The sequence below is a fragment of the Ceratotherium simum genome, chromosome 40 (assembly GCF_057802395.1).
Source record: "Ceratotherium simum simum isolate JZ-2026a chromosome 40, ASM5780239v1, whole genome shotgun sequence".
NCBI classification, from domain to species: Eukaryota; Metazoa; Chordata; class Mammalia; order Perissodactyla; family Rhinocerotidae; genus Ceratotherium; species Ceratotherium simum.
In genome coordinates, this window is record NC_141939.1 from 8,057,073 (window position 1) to 8,081,060 (window position 23,988).

The window sequence follows — 23,988 nt, forward strand, 5'->3', positions numbered from 1 at the left end:
CTTCTTCCCCCGCTTCGTTCCCACGATGCGGCATATCAGCCACGCTTGAAAAGCTCCCTCCACTCCCCCTTGTCTTGCCCTCTGTCATTGCACCGGAGGCTCCGATAAACCTAACCTTGCTCATGCCCGCATCTGGGCAGCAGAGCCAGAAAATCACCCAGCAGGAGGAGAAGAGGAAAGGAGGAGTAGAAAATTCTGTAAGGAGGTGGAGAGAGTGCTCATCTGAAGCTTCCTAGTTCTCTGGGAAGCCTGTGTTCTTGCTGGCAGCGAGGGGAAGAGGGTGTGGGCTCCAAGGGCTGAAGACAGTGGCGGATACTGGAAACAGCTGCTTAAGAGAACGGGCGAGCTGGAGGGAGGACTGGGCTAGCATCCCCAGGCAGGTGGAAGGCCCAGTTGAGGATGTGGACCCCGATTCTAGGTGGGACCAATCTTTGTGGTCTCAATTTCTCCCTGTTAATATTCAGCTGCAGAGATGAACACTGAATTTGTCCAGGGCTGGGGTTCACCATGTGGCTCCAACAGAAAACAGTGGGCTAAAGAGATGGAGCAGAGTCCACAGATGTGACCAGATCACCTGGCTTAAAAATCTGTTTGTTTACTTGTTGCTTACAAGACATAAGCTTCCTTAAGGCAGCGCCTTGTTCTCCACTATAATCCCACTGGGTTTGTTGGTCACCCTTGTTAAAATGAATTTCTAGGCCCAAGAAGAGGCTCTCCTGCCCGGGGTCCCACATCAGCAAACCGAAACTTAAACAACGTTGTGTCCCTGTAAATGCTCCGCTTGATCAGAGATGCGGATATCCAGTCAGGGCTCTGGCAGCGGGAGAGGGGGCTGGAAGGAGGCAGGGGTGGTGGGTGTTGAGGGAGATGTCCAAGGTGTCTCAGTTCTGGATGACCTGCTCAGGACACGGGGGTCTGAGGTGGAGTGGGGGTAGGATGACCAATTCATCTTGGTTCACCCAGGACTTTCCTGAGTTCGCCACTGAAAGTCCCACGTCCTGGGGAACCCTCCGCCCTGGTAACATGGCCAATTGGTGACTCTAAGTGGAGGACAAGAATGTCTCTGAGAAGCTGGAGTGCTTGTGGGTGGGCTATGGAGGCTGCGGGATTGATCGCTCTCATGAGCATGTGTCATTTTTTGCCACACTCGATATGTGACCCCTTGGGCATGTTTTCTTATCAGTGAGAGGCAGCTTTTTCGTAGCCCTGACCTCTAGGAATAACAACTATGCTAAAAATGGCAAATGCTTTGGGGAGTGGGAACACTGAAGTGGGGCGACATCAGCATTTTCATGTCTGCAAATTAAGTGCACTGTACTTAGGGCCTTAAAAAATCCTATCAACAAAAGTCACCCGGCTAATTCTTTTCTTTCTATTGGAAATTTAACTGCAGATTTATTGTAATAGCATCTATGTTCTTAGAAATCTAATAATGTCAATTTGCAATATTACATGAAAGGACTATAGATAAATATCATAATTTTATTTAATCAAGCATGGAAATCATATCAGGAATGAAACAGTCTTTGGGTAAATAGACATATCTAGTTTTGAAAATAGATTTTACACTCCACACGCATTACAAAGCACAAACCATAGCTTCATTACAATTGAAATTTTATAATAATTGACTTGCTGTTATAGCAATCAAATAAGCATCAATAAATTATTCTAGGGAAGCTTTATTTTCAGAACAGTATTTGATGGTTAAATTATTAAAAATGAAGTATGGACTTCCTGGAAAAATTGTAGAAACACACTTCAACCAAAAAACAACTCTTTTATAGCAAGTCAATATATACAAGGCATACTGAAACTAGTAACATCCGAATTACACTCTCTGTGTCAACATCATGGATATGTACAATCACTATAATGAAAACTCGGGGGTCAGGATATAGCTTATTCACAGAAACAGAAGAATTCTTTCCCAGACTACTTAGAGGAAGATTACTGGAAATATGGTTCTTTGCTGTAAAGATTGGTGGAGAATCATTATGTACAGACTTGGACACTTACATACTCCTGTAGCTTACTCGACGTGTTTATGTCAGAAACTTGAAAATATCCTCCCCTTCTAAGTGTCCCACGTAAAACCTATACAGCAGATGTGTTGAATTCTTATTAATTTGTATTCAATATTAAATTGAATACGTTTAGAAAACTTTTAAAGGAATCTTGTATCTCTTCCACAAATGCGTATATTAATGGTTAACAAAAGAAAACTATTGTTGTCTGTTCTGCTAGGTTTTGGCACATAGCTCAGTTCTTCATTTCATTAGGGACCAACGAGAGAGAGCATAAATGCCTTATTTAAGCTAACCCTTAAATTTTGTTTATATTAAACTTTTTACTCTGAGATAATTGTAGATGCTGAGATAATTGCAGATAATTGTAGATTCACATGCAATTGTAAGAATAGTACAATGAGATCCTGTGTGACTTTTGCCCAGTTTCCCCCAGTGGTAGCGTCTTGCAAAACTATAGTACAACATCACAACCTGGATTTTGACACTGATATGGTCAAGATATGGACCATTTCCATCACCATTAGGATCCTTTCTGTTACCTTTTTATAATCACAACCACCTCTCTCCCTCTCCACCCTGCTCCTTGGGATCCCCTAATCTGCTCTCCATTTCTAGAATTTTGTATTTCAAAATGTAATATAAATGGAATTATGCAATATGTATCCTTTTGGCATTGGCTTTTTCTCTCTGGAGATTCATCCAAGTTGTTGCTTGTATCAGAAATTATTTTTATTGCTGAGTAGTATTCCATGGCATGGATATATGACAATTTGTTTCACCAGCCACCCATTAAAGGACATCTGGTTGTTTACAGTTTTTGAATGTTATGAATAAAGCTGCTATGAACATTCATAGACAAGATTTTGTGTGAACATAAGTTTTCATTTCTCTGGGATAAATGCCCAGGAGTGCAAGTGCTGAGTGGTATGGAAGTTGCAAGTACAGTTTTATAAGAAACTGCCAAATGGTTTTCCAGAGTGGCTGCTCCTTTCTGCATTCCCACCAGCTGTATACGACTGATCCAGTTGCTCTACATCCTGCCAACATTTGGTGTTGTTACTATATTTTAGCAATTGTGGTGGGTACATAGTGGTATCTCATTGTGGTTTTAATTTGCAGTTCCCTAAAACGAATGATGTTGAGTATCTTTTCAGGTACTTATTTGCCCCTTGCATATCCTTTGCAGTGAACTGTTTGTTCATATTCTCCATTTTCTAATTGGATTTTTTTCTCCCTTCTCCCCCCTATATAATCAATGTTTTCCTTTCTATAGGTAACTGGATTTTTTAAAAACCGTTGAGTTTTGAGAGTTTTCCATATATTCTAGGTACCAGTCCTTTGTCAGATACATGGTTTGCAAATATTTTCTCCCAGTATGTAGCCTGTCTTTTCATTCTCTTAACATGGTCTTTTGCAGAGCAAAATTTTAAAATTTTAATTAAGTCTAATTTATCAAACTTTCCTTTTATGGTATTGTGCTTTTGGTGTCAAGTATAAGAACTCTTTGCTTAGCCCTAGATCCCAAAGATTTTCTATTTTTTAAAAAAAAAGTTTTATAGTTTTACATTTTATGTTTAGGGTTATAATCCATTTTGAATTAATTTCTGTATAAAGTATGAGGTTTAGGTTGAGGTTCTTTTTATTTGCCTATGGATATCCAATTGCTGCAGCACATTTACTGACAAGACTATCCTCTCTCCATTGAATTACTTTTGTACCTTTATAAAAAATCAATTGAGCATATTTGTATGGGTCTATTTCTAGCTTCTCCATGCTACTCCATTGATCTATGTGTCTATGCCTCCATCAATACCACACTGTCTTGATTACTGTAGCTACACAATAAATATTTATATTGGGTAGAGTGATTTCTCCTATTTATTCTTCTTTTACAACATTGTTTTAGCTGTTCCAAGGGCCCTGCCTTGGAATGATTGGAATAAGCTTGAATATGTCCACAAAAACCTTGCTAGCATTTTGATAGAAATTGTGTTAAACCTATAGATGAATCTGGGGAGAATTGACATCTTAACTATTTTATGTCTTCCAATCCATGAAAATGGTATGTCTCTTCATTTATGTGGGTCTTTGATTTCTTTCATTAGCATCTTTTAATTTTCAGCATATAGATTCTGTACGTGTTTTTGTTAAATTTATACCTACATATTTCTTTTCTTTGGAGAGACTGTAAATGGTATTGTGTTTTTAATTTTGATTTCCACTTTGTTAATATATAGAAATGTGATTAAATTTCAAGTGCTGATCCTGTATCCTGAGACCTTGCTGAACGCACTTATAAGTTCTAGGAGTTTTCTTTTTTTTTTTTAAAATAGATTCTTTGGAATTTTCTATGTAGACAATCATGTCATCTGTAAATAGGGATACTTTCATTTCTTTCTTTCTTGCCTTATTGCCATGTCTAGAACTTCCAGTACAGCCTTTAAAATTTTAATCAATGTAAATTTACAGAGATTTGCTGAAACTTACTGGCCTGAATGGGGCCCACTATTCTCAGACAGATGCATTTTCAACACTCTTCTTATCATCCAACCTGTTCAGATTTCATTTCCTGTAATTTGGATAAATAACTGATAACATTTATAATTGGCACCCACACTGCAAAGCCCCTTGAAGCAGCAGAGTGACCTTTGTTGAGCTAAGTGGAACGTGATTATAACAGCAAACTGAGCACAGGAACACTATCCATAAGGCAGGACCAGGAGGCAGTGATGCTCAGAGAATTAAGGATTGAGGTTGACTTCTGGAGTATATGGTTTGTCTTTCCAGTTTTCCCCTCTTACCTCTAAATTGGGGGCAGCAATAATTTTAAACTCTGAAAATATGAAGTACCCTGAAGTTACCTTATTCTTACGTATTAGAAACCACTATTGTTAGAATCTCTTTTGAGAATTGGCTTTTGATAAATAAGGAATTCTGTGCATCTTACTATACTTTTAGTAACAGGCACTTAAAAAAACATTTTGACAACTCAAACTCTCTTCATGTCTTAATTTTTTAAACAAAAGTGTAACCATTAATAACACTTTTATTTATTTTAAAAATGTATATTTGCTATATATAGTGTTGTGTTTTTATGTTATACAACATATCTAATCCACTGAAGAGAGTTTATAGCCATTACAAAAAGACAGAAAACTGGGTACTAGATCCTTCATAGCTTTCAACATAAGAGGTCTGGGATATGTGTACATGTAGGTCCTTGAAGGCGTTAGTTGTGTACACGGGTACAATGCACTTTCTTGCAAACACTAGGAGCTCCTGCATATAACTCATAGAAAATTTTAAGTCTGCAGTAAGAATCAAATTGCAAAGACTTCTTTCTTTTGGTAGGAAGCAAAGCAGGTTAGTTATCACTTTACTGATGCTCCTGGTTCAATGACTACCTGTGCATTTCAGTAACTCTTTTGTCTCATTCTTAAAACTAGAAATCTTGCAGGTACCACTCTGTTCATTGTGTGCAGTGAGTTCTGGAGTCAGATGTTGGACGTCGCCTTAGCTTCCCTGAGCCTCAGTTTTCTTGGCTGTGAGTGACAGTGATGACATGCATCTCATTGGTTGTATGGCTTAAATGAGGCGATCCCATCAAGGGCCTGGCCCAAGGGGGCAGGGAGCGTGCCTTCAGTTACTGATTTCTTTCCTTCCTTCTCTTATACGTTGCCTTAGCTTCCTTCCCAGGCCACTCTCTCCCCTCTCCTGTCTACACACCACAGATGAGGTGCTTCTTATTTTGGATGCCACTCCTCATGCCTAAGAGAAGGGAACCCTCTGTCAGGAGCATTAGCGGTGGGGATCTGGGGAGCTTGATGCCGAAGCCGTCCCTTCTCTTCAGCGTCCTACCATGGCCTGCTTACACAGAACAGGGCACAAAACTCTGCGTCCTCACTCTTCCTCATGTTGCAGTGGGAAAAGCTTCGTAAATGACCAATACACTCTAGCAAATGTGACTTAATAATGCATTTGCATTCCAGGAGCATGATGCGTAATCCAGAGACAAACAGTCCTGCACCCTCACCCTAAACACCAGATTGTGGCTGTGTGATGCATATTTAGTTCCTTCGTGGTTGCAGTGAGCTTAGAACCAAGACATTGCCTTTGGCACAGCAAGCAATAAAAATACTCTCACAATACAAAGCAATCACATTGTACATACGGGCATAATTTTTTTTTTTTTTGGTCTTAGAGAATGGAACAGCAACCATCTCAACATGTCACTTTGACAACCAACAATGATTCCCAAATGGGTGAGTCTGGATTGAACACAATGTAAACAGAGACTAGGTATGTGAAGTACCTGTGTGAACTGGGGATTTGCAAACGACCACTTGAATCTTCGGTCTAGCGCAGGGCTCCCTGGTCGCCCCCTCTCGTTCTGCTGTAAGGGTGACAGGGCTGCTCTGAACCCTTCGACAAAGAGACAGCAGTCAATGGCTGTCTGGCAGCATCACTTAAAAGGTTTTCATTTTACGCAACACCGAGGACTTTCTTCTTACTCCGTCAGGCCTTTCTTGGAACTGCTTTGAAATACTCCTCCCTTGAAATGTCAGATACTCCTCCATACCATTTCTGAAGCCAGATATGTTCTATCTTCATCTTCATAAAGAACCATTCATACTGCCGAGGCCACTTCCTCATAACTGGGTGTCTGCAGAAACAAAGGAGAGGTCACTATAAAGCTGTTCTGATCACAGGGTGTGCCTCCCAGAGCACAGGTCAGGCTCCATGTATCGTATCCTTGGCCAGGTCATGTGACCCTCCAGACTCCGGGCCTCGACTAGACTGAGACCTGCTCAAATCAGCCAGCGGCAGAAGCCAGGGAGCCAGGGATGGGGTCTGGGCAGCCTTAGGAAGGCAGGAAACTGTTGTCCCCACAGAGTGGGGAACAGCTCAAGTCTTGAGTCAGGTTCCTTGGTTCGAATCCCAGTCCAACTGCTCATGGGCTGTGATGCCTCCTGGGCCGTTTGCCCTCTCAAGCCGTGTCTCCTTACCTGTCATGTGGGATGACAGTGATGGTGCTCAGGTCCCATGGCTGTGTGGGGAGCAATCGAGCACATACAGAGCACTGCCCACAGTAAGTGCTCAGTGAGCTGTGGTTAGTGTTATCAGGAAACATAAAGAAAGGCTTTATGCATCTCTGTATGAAATGTCGAAAGAATTGTGGGCTCGTGGGACAAATCTGTTCATAGGAAGATTTCCATTCCTGCAGCAGGCTTCGAACTGTTCCCAGGTTGAGAGCCAACCGGAGTGGACAGGGCACATCACTCACATTCCGCCTTCTGCTGTTTGCTCACTTGCCTTCTCCCGGACCACATGTAGCCTTAAACACGTGAATTACCCTTAGGGGCAGGTGCTGTCACGCACTTTTTTTAAACTCCATAAAAATAAAAATTCTATTTATATTTAAAAATGTAAACAAAATTCAAAAAACCAAGTGCAAATTGGGAAAAACATTTGCAACAACGCAAATGCAATATTAGGTTAATAACTTTAAAAAATAGTTTATTTTGAAATAATCATAAACTTACGGAGAAGTTGAAAGTACAGTATAAAGAACTATTTTGTTTCTTCCTAAACCATTTGAAAGTAAGTTGCTCATCTGATGCCTGGGCACTCCAAATACTCCTGCAGCTGAGATAATAAAATGGTTGTTGTTATTTTAAGCAAACCAGTTTTGTACTAAAACCAGAACAAATTTTGGCACCTGCAAGTGCGGTGCAGGTATAACAAATCCTAGTCCATGGGACACCGGCTTTGGGTCCAGGTGGCGAGTGGAAGCTGAAAGGACCTTGAGGAGACAGACAGGGTTTGAAAGAAGGTCAAGATCAGGCTGTTGGAAGCGGGTGATAAAGGGACCTTGTTAGGTAGTGGTGGAAAGTGTGGCAACACTGTTGCCGTCAGCGATGTAGAAAATGGGAAATGAATTTAATGAACCCAGTGGTCTGCCTAAGATTTTGGCCTCTTCTCACTGTCCATCATAACATATGAGAGGAGAGGCTGGAACGAAAGAATGACAGCTGAGTTTGAAAATAAAGCACGCATACGCGTGCGTGCGCACACGCGCACACACACACACACACACACACACACCTGTGTTTACTTCTCTATCTGTGTACTGAAAACTGCGAGTCCATGCTGACCCATCCGATCACAGTCCAATTCCTGATTCATTCTAGCTTTCTCCCCTTGTGACCCTCCTCCACGCCGTGAGAAACCAGACTTTCCCTCTCCTTACTGTTTCCTTATTTGATGATTCCCTTCCCACCTTGTAAAATCTTCCCATCTCCGTGGGGTTGCAATGGCCCCACCAACTTACCACTTGCTTTTGTCTTACTCTTCCACTAACTGTGTGTGTGTGTGTGTGTGTGTGTGTGAGGAAGATCAGCCCTGAGCTAACATCCATGCTAATCCTCTTCTTTTTTTTTTTTTTTTTTGCTGTGGAAGACCGGCTCTGAGATAACATCTATTGCCAATCCTCCTCCTTTTTTTTTCCCCAAAGCCCCAGTAGATAGTTGTATGTCATAGTTGCACATCCTTCTAGTTGCTGTATGTGGGACGCGGCCTCAGCATGGCCGGAGAAGCGGTGTGTCGGTGCGCACCCGGGACCCGAACCTGGGCCGCCAGCAGAGGAGCACGCGCACTTAACCGCTAAGCCACGGGGCCGGCCCACTCTTCCGCTAACTTTTGTTGTTAGTGCTGTTGAGTCAATTCCTAGTGAGTCCTGTGGACAGCAGAGCAGAACGTTGCCTGGTCTTTCTGCACCAGCCTCTCACCTTCCTGCGCTATATCAGACAATGCTCCACTGCTATTCCCAGGGTTTTTATGGCCAATTTTTTCAGAAGTGGGTGGCCAGGTCCTTCTTCCTAAGCTGTCTTAGCCTGGAAGCTCTGCTGAAACCTGTCCACCATGGGTGACCTTGCTGGTATTTCAAACACTGGCGGCATAGCTTTCTTTTTTTTTTTTTTAAAGATTTTATTTATTTATTTTTTCCCCCCAAAGCCCCAGTAGATAGTTGTATGTCATAGCTGCACATCCTTCTAGTTGCTATATGTGGGACTCGGCCTCAGGATGGACGGAGAAGTGGTGCCTCGGTGCGCGCCCGGGATCCGAACCCCGGGCCACCAGCATCGGAGCACGCGCACTTAACCGCTACGCCACGGGGCCGGCCCGATGGTGGCATAGCTTTCAGCATCACAGCAACACGCAGCTGCCACAGTATGGCAACCGACAGATGGGTGGTGTGGTTCCCTGACTGGGAAAATGAACCCAGGCCCAGCGGTGAGAGTGCTGAATCTTAACCACTAGACCACCAGGGCTGGCTCCACGAATTCAGACAAGTGTTAATCTACTTGTTTTCCTGCAAGGACACGCACCACTCCTTGCCCCAGCTCTGACCTTCCACTCCAGGCTGCCCCCTGTGTGGACACCCTCCTCACTCATGGAGACAGACTCTGACAGTCCTGAAAGACCACTCCTGTACACCCCCACAGTGGGCTATCCTCTCAGTCACTCTGACCCCTACAGCAGTGATTCTTAAACTTTAGAATTTCCCGGGACATACTTTTAAAATTTGGATTGTCTTATCTGCAGAGAATTCAATTCAGTAGGCAGGTCAGGGGTGGGCCCAGACAGCCGTGTCTACGTGTGCATCCTAAGTGGTTCAGATGTAGGGGAGAGAGGACCACACTGAGAAACTGCTTTCACTTCCGGCACTGTGCTTTGCTTAGAGTGGACACTGGAAAATGTTTGTGGCGTTGTCTTGACCACAAAGCCTCAGTTATTTCCAATTCAAGGCAGGGCATTGTAAAAGGTTGGAAGTATGCAGGGAACAGTGCCTGGAACCCCTCAATGTGAGCTGCTCTCAAAGGGGGTGTCAGCCATTTGCCCGGCCTCTGCTGCCACCTTGAGCCACCAAGACAGCCAGCATGAGGTTGGCAGTGTTCCCACCCAGACCATTACTGTCATCATCTCAGAGGCATCAAATAGCATAGCCCTGACCTCTGCTTTTTATTACTGTATATTTCTGGGCAAACCAACTTTAAAACATATACAAACCTTGAAAACATGGCTTGCTTGGCAAATTCCACTTCTTCTGGAGACACAGCAATCATCTGGCCAGTGAGCGTTAAGCGGGCACATCGGGGATCTTCCGGGTCCACAATATTTTTTCTGCATTAGAAGAACATTTTTCATATATTAAAACGATGATAGGACATCAGCCGGAAATACTAAGGATTTCATGAAAAATTAAAAATAGCAGTCACATTGCTGGTTATATCATTCGGGTTCTTACACTGCCTGTAATTACTGTAAAATCCTTTGGCACAGCCAGTGTGAGAGGTGTGCCTGTGTAGGTTAGATGTCAGTCTGCATCCTCGGGGCAGTAGATAACACCTGAAGCACCTTCATCAAGACTGCACACGCCAGGGCTAGCCTCTGCAAGACCCCAGTCAGGAGCCACTGTCCAGAATGGTGTTGCTCAGGGGACGCCACTCGCTTAAAGACAATATGAATGGTGCTCCTGGACTAATGCAATGCATCTCCCTGGATCCAGCAGTGACCGAGATAAAGGCTTTCAGATATCACCATCAGAATATGGAGGTTCCTTACTTAGAATAAGGAATATTAGAAATAACAGAACAGTAATGTGACTGTATTTGTGACTGCTTGCTAATAAGTGTTTCCATGGTGGCAGAATTCTTCTAAGACTTGCTTTCGTTATAGGAGTTGCCAGGCAGTGGGGGTGTGGGAAAGGAGACTTTAAGTTCTCCCCTACCTCTAATCGCGTGAGGCTACCTGTTTCTGGAAGAAGCATCAACAGGAGAATCTGATTCTTCAAATGTTCGGATAGTGGCTTCATCTAAAGCCCCAAGAGAAAACACTTCTTGGTCACAGCAGGTGCATTTTGCAAATTCTCTCCATAAGTGTTGGGGAAGGTGGTTCAAAGACGGGACAACACGATGATAATGCTAGTCACTTGCATTCATACAGTGTTTTTGGTATTTCTAAAATGTTTCTGTGTATATTCTGTCATTCACTGCTATAATAAGATTTGTTAACTTTTGTACCAAATGCCTTTGTACCTTGCCTCATTTTGTTTGATCTTCACGAAAACCCTAGGAGGTAGGTGTTATTACTAACCTCATTTTAGAGACAAGGAAAATGAGACCTAGATGGGTTAAGTGACTTGCCCTGGGCCATGGAGCTCACAGAGGAGCAGTCAGGCCTGTCGGACCCCAGGGCCTCTGGTCTCAAGCAGGAAGGTAAGGCCCCTCTCAGCCTGTCACTTCATCTCCCAGAGACTACGAGTCCTCAAGATTTATGGATTCTCTCTCTTATTATCTAATTGTGGACTTTATAACATCATGCTAGAACATTTTCTCAAAAGCTCGCCTTAGGGGTAAAAAAAAAAAAAAAAACCCAACTAGCACATGCGAAAGAAAGAGCATGTGCAAAGATATTTGTTACAGCATTGTTTATGATGGCAAAAATTGGAAGTAACCAAATGCTTAGCAGTGGGGGAACACAAACAAATTAAGTTTTATCAATACTATGAAATACGTTTAAAAAGAATGAGATATAGTTAAAGGTTAAAGGTGTCTATGATAAAGATATAAGTGAAAATAACCCAATTAAAGAATGGGGCAAAGACTTTAACAGACACCTCATCAAAGAAGATATACAGATGGCAAACAAGCATATGAAAAGACGCTCCACATCAGATATCATCAAAGAAAGGCAAATCAAAACAATGAGATACCACAACACAGCTATTAGCATGGCCAAAATCCAGAACACTGACAACACCAAATGCTGGCGAGGATGTGGAGGAACAAGAACTCTCCTTCATTGCTGGTGGGAATGCAAAACGGTTCAGCCACTTTGGAAAACAGTTTGGCAGTTTCTTACAAAACTAAACATACTCTTACCACACAATCCAGCAATCATGCTCCTTGATATTTACCCAAAGGAGCTGAAAACTTATGTCCACACAAAAACCTGCACACAGATGTTTATAATAGCTTTATCCATAATTGCCAAAACTTGGAGGCAACCAAGATGTCCTTCAGTAGGTGAATGGATAAATAAACTGTGGTCCATCTAGACAATGGAATAGTGTTCAGTGCTAAAAAGAAATGAGCTATCAAGCCATGAAAAGACATGGAGGAAACTTAAATGCATATTACTATGTGAAAGAAGCCAATCTGAAAAGGCTACATAATATTTGATTCCAAATATATGACATTCTGGAAAAGGCAAAACTATGGAGACAATAAAAAGATCAGTGGTTGCCAGGAGTGTGTGTGGGCAGTGCAGGGAGAGAAGATTAGGCAGAGCAAAGAGAATTTTTAAGGGCAGTGAAAATACTCTGTATGATACTGTAATGGTGGATACATATCATTATACATTTGTCCAAACATATTAAATGTATGACACCAGGAGTGAACCCTTAGGGAAACTGTGGACTTTGGGTGATTATGATGTGTCAATGTAGGTTTATTCTTGGTAAGCAAGGTACCATTCTGGTGAGTGATGTTCATAATGGGGGAGGCTATGTATGTGTGTGGGTCAGGGGTATATGGAAAATCTCTGTACCCTCCTCTCCAGTTTATTGTAAATCTACAACTGCTCAAAAAAATAAAGTCTTAAAAAAAAAGATATCAGTAAAAATAGTTAGCTGAAGAACAATATGTGCAGTATGATACCATTAAAAAAACCCTAAAACTGCATATGTGTTTATATATGCTTAGAAAAAGTTCTGAGAGCCAGCCCTGATGGCCTAGCGGTTAAAGTCCAGCACGCTCCCCTTCAGCGGCCCGGATTCAGTTCCTGGGCGTGGAACCACACCACTCGTCTGTCAGCAGCCATGCTGTGGCGGCAGCTCACATCGAAGAACTAAAAGGACTTACAACCAGAATATACAGTTGTAATGTACTAGAGCTTTGGGGAGAGAAAAAAAGAGAGAGAGGAAGATTGGCAACAGATGTTAGTTCAGAGTGAATCTTTCCCAGCAAAAAAAAAGAAAAGAAAAGAAAAAGAAAAAGTTCTGAAAGGATATATCCCAAGGATATAACTCTGGTTCTTTCAGGAGAAAGGGATTTGTGGGGATTTAGGTGTAGGGTAAGGAGTCCCTTTTTATTTTATATATTTGTATAGTCTTTGAATATTACAATGATTATGTACTACTTCCATTATTCAAAGAAGAAAAAAAAAACATAAAGCCGCCCATGGTGCCCCCAAGTAGGTGACTCCTTTGGGCCAGAGGTGAGTGAAAGGAGACCTTTCTGAAATTTTGTTTTGGGGTCCCAGAATTTAGTCTTATAGAAAAGACTGTTCCTATAGTCTAAGAGTTGTCAATACTGACAAAGACTGACATAACTCTAACCTGGAAAACTTCCTTGACCGTCATCTGGGGATTTCCTTAGTCCTGTGTTGGATCACGTCTTTCCTGGGGCCTGCATATTTCTCTTTCTTCCTCATTTTGTTATAGTAATTCTGCCAAAAATATATATGTTTTCTGAGAAGAAGCAGATAGGAAATAAAATTATTTGAGGTTTTATATGTCTGAGGATATGGTTTACCCTGAGGATATGTTTGATAGTTTGGCTGGGTATTGAATGCTATGTTTGAAATAATTTCCACAAATAACGTTGGAGGCATTGCTCCATTCCAGTGTTGCTATTCAACAGTCTAACGCAATTCTCTTCCTTGCTCTTTTGTATGGGAACTTCCCTTTGCCCCTCTGAAAACTTTCATAAACCAATCTTTGCCTATGATTTCCTGAAATTTCATGATAATGTACCTTGATATAGGCTTTTTAAAAAAAAAATCCATTGTTTTGGGTACCTGGTGGGTTGTTTTAAACCTGGAGACTCATATGTCTTTTGCTTCTGGGAATTTTTCTTCGATTACATCTTTGATAATTTTTTCCTTTCATTGTCTCAATTCACTTTTTCTGGAATTATTTTACTTGACTGTTGGACCTTTCAGATTAGTCCTTTAATTTTCTTATTGTTTCTCTCATATGTTTCTTTTTATTCTACTTTTTTGGAAATTACTTCAAATCTACCCTCTAATGCTTTAGTTGAGGTTTTTTATTTCTGCTATCATATTTTTAATTTTAAGAGCTCTTTATTTGTCCTGAGTGTTTTTATTTTTATTTTTTTATTGATGTCATAATAGTTTATAACATTGTGAAATTTTACTTGTACATTATTGTTTGTCAGTCACCATATAAATGTGTCCCTTCATTCCTTGTGCCCACTCCCCAACCCTCTTCCCCCTGGTAACCACCAAACTGTTCTCTCTGTCCATGTGTTAGTTTATCTTCTACCTATGAGTGAAATCATGTTGTGTTTGTCTTTCTCTGTCTGGTTTATTTTGCTTAACATAATATCCTCCAGGTCCATCCATGTTGTTGTGAATAGGATGATTTTGTTGTTTTTTACGGCTGAGTAGTATTCCATCGTGTATATATATATGACATCTTCTTTATCCAGTCATCAGTCGAGGGACATTTGGGTTGCTTCCACTTCTTGGCTATAATGAATAATGCTGCAGTGAACAGTGGGGGTGCATAAGCTCTTTGGATTGTTGATTTCAGGTTATTTGGATAAATACCGAGTAGTAGGATAGCTGGTTCATAAAGTATTTCTATTTTTAATGTTTTGAGGAATCTCCATACTGTTTTCCATAGAGGCCGCACCAGTTTGCATTCCCACCAGCAGCGAATGAGGGTTCTGGTTTCTCCACAACCTCTCCAAAATTTGTCGTTTTTTGTGTTGGTGATATAGCCATTCTAACGAGTGTAAGGTAATATCTTAGTGTAGTTTTGATTTGCATTTCCCTGATGATTAGTGATGTTGAACATCTTTTCATGTGCCTATTGGCCATCTGTATATCTTCCTTGGAAAAATGTCTGTTCATATCCTTTGCCCATTTTTTGATTGGGTTGTTTGTTTTTTTGTTGTTCAGTTGTGTGAGTTCTTTACATGTTATGGAAATTAACCCCTTGTTGGATGTATGATTTGCAAATATTTTCTCCCAGCTGGTGGGTTGTCTTTTCATTTTGATCCTGTTTTCCTTTTCCTTGCAGAAGCTCTTTAGTCTGATGAAGTCCTACTTGTTTATTTTTTCTTTTGTTTCCCTTGTCCGAGTAGACGTAGAATTTGAAAAGATCCCTCTATGACTGATGTCAAAGAGTGTACTGCCTATATTTTCTTCTAGGAGTTTTATGGTTTCAGGTCTTACCTTCAAGTCTTTGATCCATTTTGAGTTAATTTTTGTGTATGGTGAAAGAAAATGGTCTACTTTCATTCTTTTGCATGTGGCTGTCCAGTATGCCCCACACCATTTATTGATGAGAATTTCCATTCTCCATTGTATGTTCTTAGTTCCTTGTCGAAGATTAGTTGTCCATAGATGTGTGGTTTTATTTCTGGGCTCTCAATTCTGTTCCATTGATCTGTGTGTTTTTGTACCAGTACCATGCTGTTTTAATTATTATAGCTTTGTACTATATTTTGAAGTCAGGGATTGTGATGCCTTCAGCTTTGTTCTTTTTTCTCAGGATTGCTTTAGCTATTCGGGGTCTTTTGTTGCCCCATATGAATTTTAGTATTCTTTGTTCTATTTCTGTGAAGAATGTCATAGGGATTCTGATTGGGATTGCATTGAATCTGCAGATTGCTTTAGGTAGTATGGACATTTTAACTATGTCTATTCTTCCAATTCATGAGCATGGAATATCTTTCCATTTCTTTATGTCATCACTGATTTCTTTCAATAATGTCTTATAATTTTCATTGTATAAGTCTTTCGCCTCCTTCGTTAAATTTATTCCTAGGTATTTTATTCTTTTTGTTGCGATCGTAAACGGGATTGTATTCTTGAGTTCTCTTTCTGTTAGTTCATTATTAGAGTATAGAAATGCAATTGATTTTTGTAAGTTGATTTTGTACCCTGCAACTTTCCTGTAGTTGTTGATTATTTCTAATAGTTTTCCAGTGGATTCTTTAGGGTTTTCTATATATAAAATCATGTCATCTGCAAATAGTGAGAGTTTTGCTTCTTCATTGCCTATTTGGATTCCTTTTATTCCTTTTTCTTGCCTAATTGCTCTGGCCAAAACCTCCAGTACTATGTTGAATAAGAGTGGCGCAAGTGTGCACCCTTGTCTTGTTCCTCTTCTCAGAGGAATGGCTTTCAGTTTTCCACTGTTGAGTATGATGTTGGCTGTGGATTTGTCATATATGGCCTTTATTATGTTGAAGTACTTTCCTTCTATAACCATTTTGTTGAGAGTTTTTATCATAAATGGATGTTGGATCTTGTCAAATGCCTTCTCTGCATATATTGAGATGATCATGTGGTTTTTATTCCTTGTTTTGTTAATGTGGTGTATCACATTGATTGATTTGCAGATGTTGAACCATCCCTGTGTCCCTGGTATACATCCCACTTGATCATGGTGTATGATCTTTTTAATGTATTGCTGTATTCGGTTTGCCAATATTTTGTTGAGGGTTTTTGCATCTATGTTCATCAGTGATATTGGCCTGTAATTTTCCCTCTTTGTATCGTCCTTGTCTGGCTTTGGTATCAGGGTGATGTTGGCCTCGTAGAATGTGTTAGGAAGTGTTCCATCTTCCTCTATTTTTCGGAATATTTTGAGAAGGATGGATATTAAATCTTCTTTGAATGTTTGCTAAAATTCTCCAGAGAAGCCATCTGGTCCTGGACTTTTATTTTGGGGGAAGTTTTTGATTACTGTTTCAATCTCTTTGCTTGTTGTGGTCTATTCAGATTCTCTATTCTTGGTTCATTTTTGGGAGGTTGTATGAGTTTAAGAATTTATCCATTTCTTCTAGATTGTCCAATTTGTTGGCATATAGTTTTTCATAGTATTCTCTTATAATTCTTTGTATTTCTGTGGTATCCATTGTAATTTCTCCTCTTTCATTTCTAATTTTATTTATTTGAGCCTTCTTTCTTTTTTTTTAGTGAGTCTGGCTAAGAGTTTGTCAATTTTGTTTATATTCTCAAAGAACCAGCTCTTTGTTTCATTAATCCTTTCTATTTTTTTTTTTTTTTTTGGTTTCAATTTCATTTATTTCTGCTCTAATTTTTATTATTTCCCTTCTTCTGCTGACTTTGGGCTTTGTTTGTTCTTCTTTTTCTAATTCTGTTAGGTGTGGTTTAAGATTGCTTATTTGGGACTATTCTTGTTTGTTAAGGTGGGCCTGTATTGCTATGAGTTTCCCTCTCAGGACTGCTTTTGCTGCATCCCATATGAGTTGGTATGGTGTATTTTCATTTTCATTTGTCTCCAGGTATTTTTTGATTTCTCCTTTAATTTCTTCAATGATTCATTGGTTATTCAGTAGCATGTTGTTTAGTCTCCACATCTTTATCACTTTCCCAGTTTTTTTCTTGTAGTTGATTTCTAGTTTCATAGCATTACGGTCAGAAAAGATGCTTGTTATTATTTCAATCTTCTTAAATTTATAGAGGCTCGTCTTGTTTGCCAACATATGGTCTATCCTTAAGAATGTTCCATGCATGCTTGAGAAAAATGTGCAATCTGTGTTTGGATGGAGTGCTCTATATATATCTATTAGGTCCCTCTCATCTAGTTTTTCATTTAAGTCCACTATTTCCTTATTGACCTTCTGTCTGGATGATCTATCCATTGATGTAAGTGGGGTGTTAAGACTCCATACTATTATTGTGTTGTAGTTAATATCTCCCATTAGGTTTGTTAATAGTTGCTTTATGTACTTTGGTGCTCCTGTGTTGGGTGCATATATATATATTTACAAGTGATAAGTCTTCCTGGTGGAGTGTCCTTTTTACCATTATATATTGCCCCTCTTTGTCTCTCATTACCTGTTTTATCTTGAAGTCTACTTTGTCTGATATAAGCATGGCAACACTTGCTTTCTTTTGTTTGCCATTAGCTCGGAGTATTATCTTCCATCCTTTCATTCTGAGTCTGTGTTTGCCTTTAGAGCTGAGATGTGTTTCCTGGAGGCAGCATATTGTTGGATCTTGTTTTTTAATCCATCCCCCCACTCTGTGTCTTTTGATTGGAGAATTCAATCCATTTACATTTAGAGTGATTATTGATATATCTGGGCTTAATATTGTTATTTTATTGCTCATTTTCTGGTTCTCCTGCATTTCCTTTGTTTCTCGTCTTGTGTGTTTCAGACTACCAACTCAGTTTGGTAGTTCTGTATGATGGTTTTCTTAGTTTTCTCTTTATTTATCATATGTGTCTCTGTTCTGATTATTTGTATAGCGGTTACCATGAGGTTTGTATAAAAAAATCTCATAGATAAGCTAGTTCATTTTCTGATGACCTCTTATTTCTTTAGACTAAGACAATTCCATCCCTTTCCTCTTCCCCTTCTAAATTATTATTGTCACAACTTCTTCCATCTTGCGTTGTGAGTTTGTGGTGAAAATGATGAGGTCATATTTATTTTTGGTGTTTTCCTTCCCTTAATCTTTGATGTTATAATTAAGTGTTTGCTAACCTATTCCAATAGAAAGCTGCAATTTTTCTGATTTTGTCTACCTATTTTTCTCTTTGCTCAAAGTTCTGTATCCCATTTCTCTTTTTTTTTTTTTCAGGCATGAGGGCCTTCTTGAGCATTTCTTGTACTGGGGGTCTTGTGGCAATGAACTCCCTTAGCTTTTGTTTATCTGGAATAGTTATTATTTCTCCATCATATCTGAAGGATATTTTTGCTGGATACAGTATTCTTGGCTGAAAGTTTTTGTCTTTCCGAATTTTGAATATATTGTTCCACTCTCTCCTAGCCTGTAAAGTTTCTGCCAAGAAATCTGCTGGGAGCCTGATAGAAATTCCTTTGTACATTTTTTTTGTCTTGCTGCCCTTAATATTTTTTCTTTGTCATTGACTTTTGCCAGCTTTCCTACTATACGCCTTGGAGAGGGTCTTTTTATGTTGATATATCCAGGAGATCTATTGACTTCATTTGCTTGTATTTCCAGCTCCTTCCCCAGGCTTGGGAAGTTCTCAGTATTTCTTTGAACAAGCTCTCTGTTCCTTTTTCCCTCTCTTCTCCCTCTGGAATACCTATAATACTTATGTTGCACCTCCTAATTGAGTTGGATATTTCCTGGAGAATTTCTTCATTTCTTTTTAGTCTTAGTTCTCTCTCCTCCTCCATCTGGAGCATTTCTGCATTTCTATCCTCAATAGTTCTAATTCTTTCCTCCATATTGTCAGCTCTGTTCTTTAAAGAGTCCAGATTTTTCTTTATCTCTTCCATTGTGGTTTTCATCTCCAACATTTCTGATTGGTTTTTCTTTATAGTTTCAATCTCTTTTGTGAAGTTCCTGATTTCATTGAATTGTCTATCTGTATCTTCTTGTAATTCATTGTGCTCTTTTATGATAGCTATTCTGAATTCTCTGTCATTTAGGCTATAAATTTCTGTGCCTTCAGTATTGATATCTGGGTGCTTGTCATTTTCCTTCTGGTCTGGAGATTTAATATATTTTTGCATACTGTTTGAGGGCGTGGGTTTGTTCTTCCTCATGCTGATAATATCTGGTCACAGCTTCCACCTGCTGCCACTGGGTGGGGGTCAAGAGCTGTGTATTCTGAGCCCACCACAATCTGTAGGCGCTCTAGCCAACTGGCTGTGCTGGAGCGCTGGGTGGAGGGAAGAGCTCTTTCTTTCACCTGCCCGATCCTGGGGGCTTCTCCTGCTTCCCTCATTATCTGCTCTCCTGGGGTGCTAGCTTGATGAAGACATGCCTGTAACAGTTAAGTGCCCTCCATATAGGAGTTTCCCACAGGCTGTGAGAGAACTTGGAGAGTGACAGTTTTCCCATGGAGGGCCACCCCTCCCTGGTCTCTCTCTGAGAGCTGTGCAGACCCAGAGTTGCTGCCGTTGGGGATGGAGAGGAGTTCTCCTTACCTCCTTCCACTTCCTCCGGGGGTTCCAGAACCTCCACCTTCAGATGTAAGGCTGTGTGGGTCTCGCAGATGTCTTTTGTGTTGTGTGAATGTCCTCTGTTGCTATATGAATGTCCTTTTTGTTGTATCTTGCAGGGGAGAGTCTAAGGGAAAGCTCACTCTGCCATGATGCTGACGTCACTCCCTGGGTGTTTTTATTTTAAAGTCTACTCTTCCGCAATATATTGTCTTCTGTCCTGAAATATTACTTCTTTCTCTCTGTCTTGTTTTAATTCTCCCTGAGTTCCTTTTATTTGTTTGTTTTGCACGGCAGAGACTTTCTCAAAGGAATCGTTCTTTTTGGCTATCATATTTAAAATGTGTCACCCCAAAGCTGATTGGAAATTCTGACTTTTTGACCAGTAGACTTCACTGTAGGGTGATCAGGCTTGGTGGTTTTGTTTAGGGACCCTTAACTATCAGTATCTGTATGTTTTTCCCTCATGGGCTGTTCAATATCCCTGGGGAAATCCTCAAACAATTCTCAGATAAAGCCTGTTAAAGATGACCTCAGTTCAAAATTCACAGGAAGAAGCAAGAGCCAGTAGAAACAGCAAATATCAGAAATAGATACCCAAGACCTATGCTTAATTAGTTATAAGATATCTAAAATGAATAAGGTCTCTCAATATTTAATTGACAGTGTAGCTCTTCGGGGGTCTGATTTTATATGGGGATCTTACTTCTAACTCTTCATCTGACTTAGTCCAAGATACTGTTTCTTTTTTCTCATTGTACTAAAACCTAAGCCTCTAATTTTCCAAGACTGAGAAACCCCACTAGAGAATTCCTGGTTCTGGTCTTCTGCTTCATCTTCATTTTTGACCCCTGGGGATTTCCTTTTGCTTCCTGTGAGCATGCACTGAAAAGAACATTTACCTTCATATTGTTTTTTAGATTGATGATGTCTATGGTCATTTTTCAAAACTTCAAACAATGATCTTTTTTCTTTTTCTAGATTATGAACATGATCAATTTCCATGTAGAAGATTTGGAGACTATAAAAATATATATTAGCAAATAAAAACAAGTGTTTTTTAATAAACTTGGAATTATAGCATATATAGAGTTTTTATCTTATTTTTTCCACTTAAAAATTAAATTGGGAACATTTTATAGTGAGAGGTACATGTTTTGAAATCTGTTTACTCACAAAATTCTCAGCTGAAGCTTGACTCAAATATTTTTCCGCCCTTCCTGACTATTGAGTATATAAAAGGGGCTGGAAAGCTAGAGCTCTGATGTTGACTAGTTTTCCTTTGTATTTGGGAGAGCTGTGCTCAGTAGCTGAGTAACAGGAAGATCACAGCATCTGTCCCAGTGTCACTGTTTACCAAGTGACCTGAGGCTTGAAAGACTGGGCCTCAGTTTCCTCTTCTGTAAAGGGAGGATATTAATTTCTTGTCTGCCTTCTCCACAGAGTTCAAATGTATGTAAAAGCACTCTGAACATCATCAAGAAGTCAGGAATGGTGTTATTTTATATATAAAGGTTCTGTTCTTATAGGCGTCCACGAGATTACAGTAAGTTCATGTGAGCAGGTTAAAGACAGAGAAGGTCTTTTTTTGAAGTAGACTAAATGTTTCTCTCCATTTTTAGTCTATTGCCCTGAAGGATTTTTCTGGTACTGCATTTCCTTATCTAAGGCTAGATGAGAAACCTCATCATCAAAGTGGTGGATTGCTCTCCAACATCAAAGGAGAGAAGGAAGCAGGAGACATCTTGCATTTCCCTTCTGCTTGAGGCCAGTTCTAGTCAGGAAAAGAGGAAACAAAGTATTCTTTCCTTTTCTGCTTTGCATAATCAGTATAGATGAGCATTCTGATACATGGATACTGATAAGTGCAGATGGATCCAAAAGGCACATCGTGTGGGGCTTAAGATTATGAGCTCGAAGTCAGCCTCCTGGATTTGAATTCTGGCTGTGACTCAGCATCTCTGTGCCTCAGTTTCCTCATCTGTAAAAAATAGACACAAATAGGTCCTGCCTCATTGGTTGGTGTTGGTGGGGAGGAGAAGGGGGAGATTTCTTCCCCTTGCTGATGAGGGGGCTCCACTAGCATCACACTCCTGACTCTCTCCACTACGCAGACTTAAATTAATTGCTGAATTTGGAAGAAGACACTGGACATGTGTAGCTTAGTCCCATCTGCCTGCAGGAAGTACATATTCTATTCTAGTCCTCTCTGCATGAATTAAAAAGCGGCCTGCCACAACTCAGGGAGGCCTAGGGTGCAGACCTGCCTGGGACCCAGTATGCAAGTCTGTCTAATTTTGGAGTTTCCTTGTCCACACTCTCCATGTTGGCTTTATCAACATTAAAGTTGATATTTGTTATTTCCCCTGCTTTACTCTTTTCTTTTATTTATCAATTGGTCTATGTCAGGCAGACTATGGCCTGCTGGCCAGATGGGGCCTGTCACTTGCTTTTGTTTGGCCTGAGAGGTAAGAACGGGTTTTACGCTTTTAAATGGTTGAGAAAAATCAAAAGAAGAAGAATATTTTATGACATGTGAAAACTATATGAAATTCAAATTTTAGTGTGCTTAAATAAAGTTTTACTGGAACACAGCCACATTCATTTATTACCATATTGTCTATGGTGCTACACAGGCAGAGCTGAGTAGATGTGACAGAAACCGTATGGCCTATAACACCTAAAAAATTTACTATCTGCCTTTACAGAAAAAATTTGCCAGCCCCTGATTTAGATCGTGGACTGGAAGAGGGATGCTGTTCATTGGCCCCCTTGATCCCCACGTAAGGATTACACGCACGGATTCACATAAAGTAATGAGAATAGTGCCTGGCACGTAGTAAGCCCTCATATAGTGATGCTGTTGCTGCTGCTGCTGAATTGTCATGGGGGCCTGAAAGGGTGGAGTGACTGGAGAGCTCTGGGATTTTACAGCCTAAATTGGTGGTGGCATCGATCATGAAATATCAAGAAGATTGTCATGGACTCAATTGTGTGCCCCTCAAATTCAAATGTTGAAGCACTAACCCCCAGTGTAACTGTATTTGGAGATAGGGTCTTTAAAGAAGGTTAATTAATTAATTAAAGTTAATGAGGTCATAAGGGTGGTGTCCTAATCCAATAGGACTGGTGTCCTTATAAGAAGAGGAGGAGACACCAAGAGTGCCCACACAGAGAAAAGGCCATGTGAGGACACAGCGAGAAGGTGGCCATCTGCAAGCCAAGGAGAGAGGCCTCAGGAGAAACCAATGCTTCTGACACCTTAGTCTTGGACTTCTGGCCTCCAGAATGATGAGAAAATACATTTCTGTTGTTTCAGTCACCCAGCCTGTGGTCTTTTGTCATAGCAGCCTGAGCTAATACAAAGATGGTAAGGACCAAATGGTGATTCTGAAATGAGGAGCATCAAAAGCCTCCTCCTCTGCCTCTCTTGCTGAGTTTGTTGCAGAGGTGGATGCTATGGTGGCGGAAGGGATTAAATTAGGAAGGTAGTGGATAATGCCTAATGTGGCTGGGAGTTAATTTATAAAACCTTGAAAGTATTTTTTTTCAGGCTTAAAATGGAGACTATTTGTTTGTGGCAGATCCTCTTTCTGTATTGGGAGTTGTAACGTCTAAGCAGCCCAGAAAAATGTGGGAAAGACACACTCTACCTGGTTCCTGGAAGTGTCGCATATTTTTACCATCCTAATAATATGGTGTCCACCAGTATCACGGTGGACTGGCCCCATTGTAAGCAGACTTTGACATTTCTGGGTGGGTTGTGCCAGTCATTTCAAATCTACCTATCTAGCTACTTATTCATTTGTTTAGTTTCATAATTTGATTATTGTTAGAGAAAATGATATAATTTCTTTTTCCTTTTTGAAATGACATATAATTATTTAACATTTACATACCTTCTCATATTTTAAGGCATGTGACTTGTTTAAACCTCATAATATCCATGTGCTGTAGGTCACATACCATTA

At 40.3% G+C, this 23,988-nt stretch overlaps 1 protein-coding gene across 1 annotated transcript in view; it reads right to left on the minus strand.

Annotated features, from left to right (window-relative positions):
- Nucleotides 1–1,462: 1,462 nt before the first annotated feature.
- Nucleotides 1,463–23,988, minus strand: part of CREG2 (cellular repressor of E1A stimulated genes 2) — a 46,915-nt gene continuing 24,389 nt past the window's right edge. Inside the window, exons 3-4 of the mRNA XM_004435862.3 lie at nucleotides 10,101–10,214; nucleotides 1,463–6,693 (exon numbers count right to left, since the gene is read on the minus strand). Of these exons, the coding sequence (XP_004435919.2) occupies nucleotides 6,546–6,693; nucleotides 10,101–10,214 (262 nt within the window). The 3' untranslated portion in view covers nucleotides 1,463–6,545. The remainder of the gene's footprint in view (nucleotides 6,694–10,100; nucleotides 10,215–23,988) is intronic.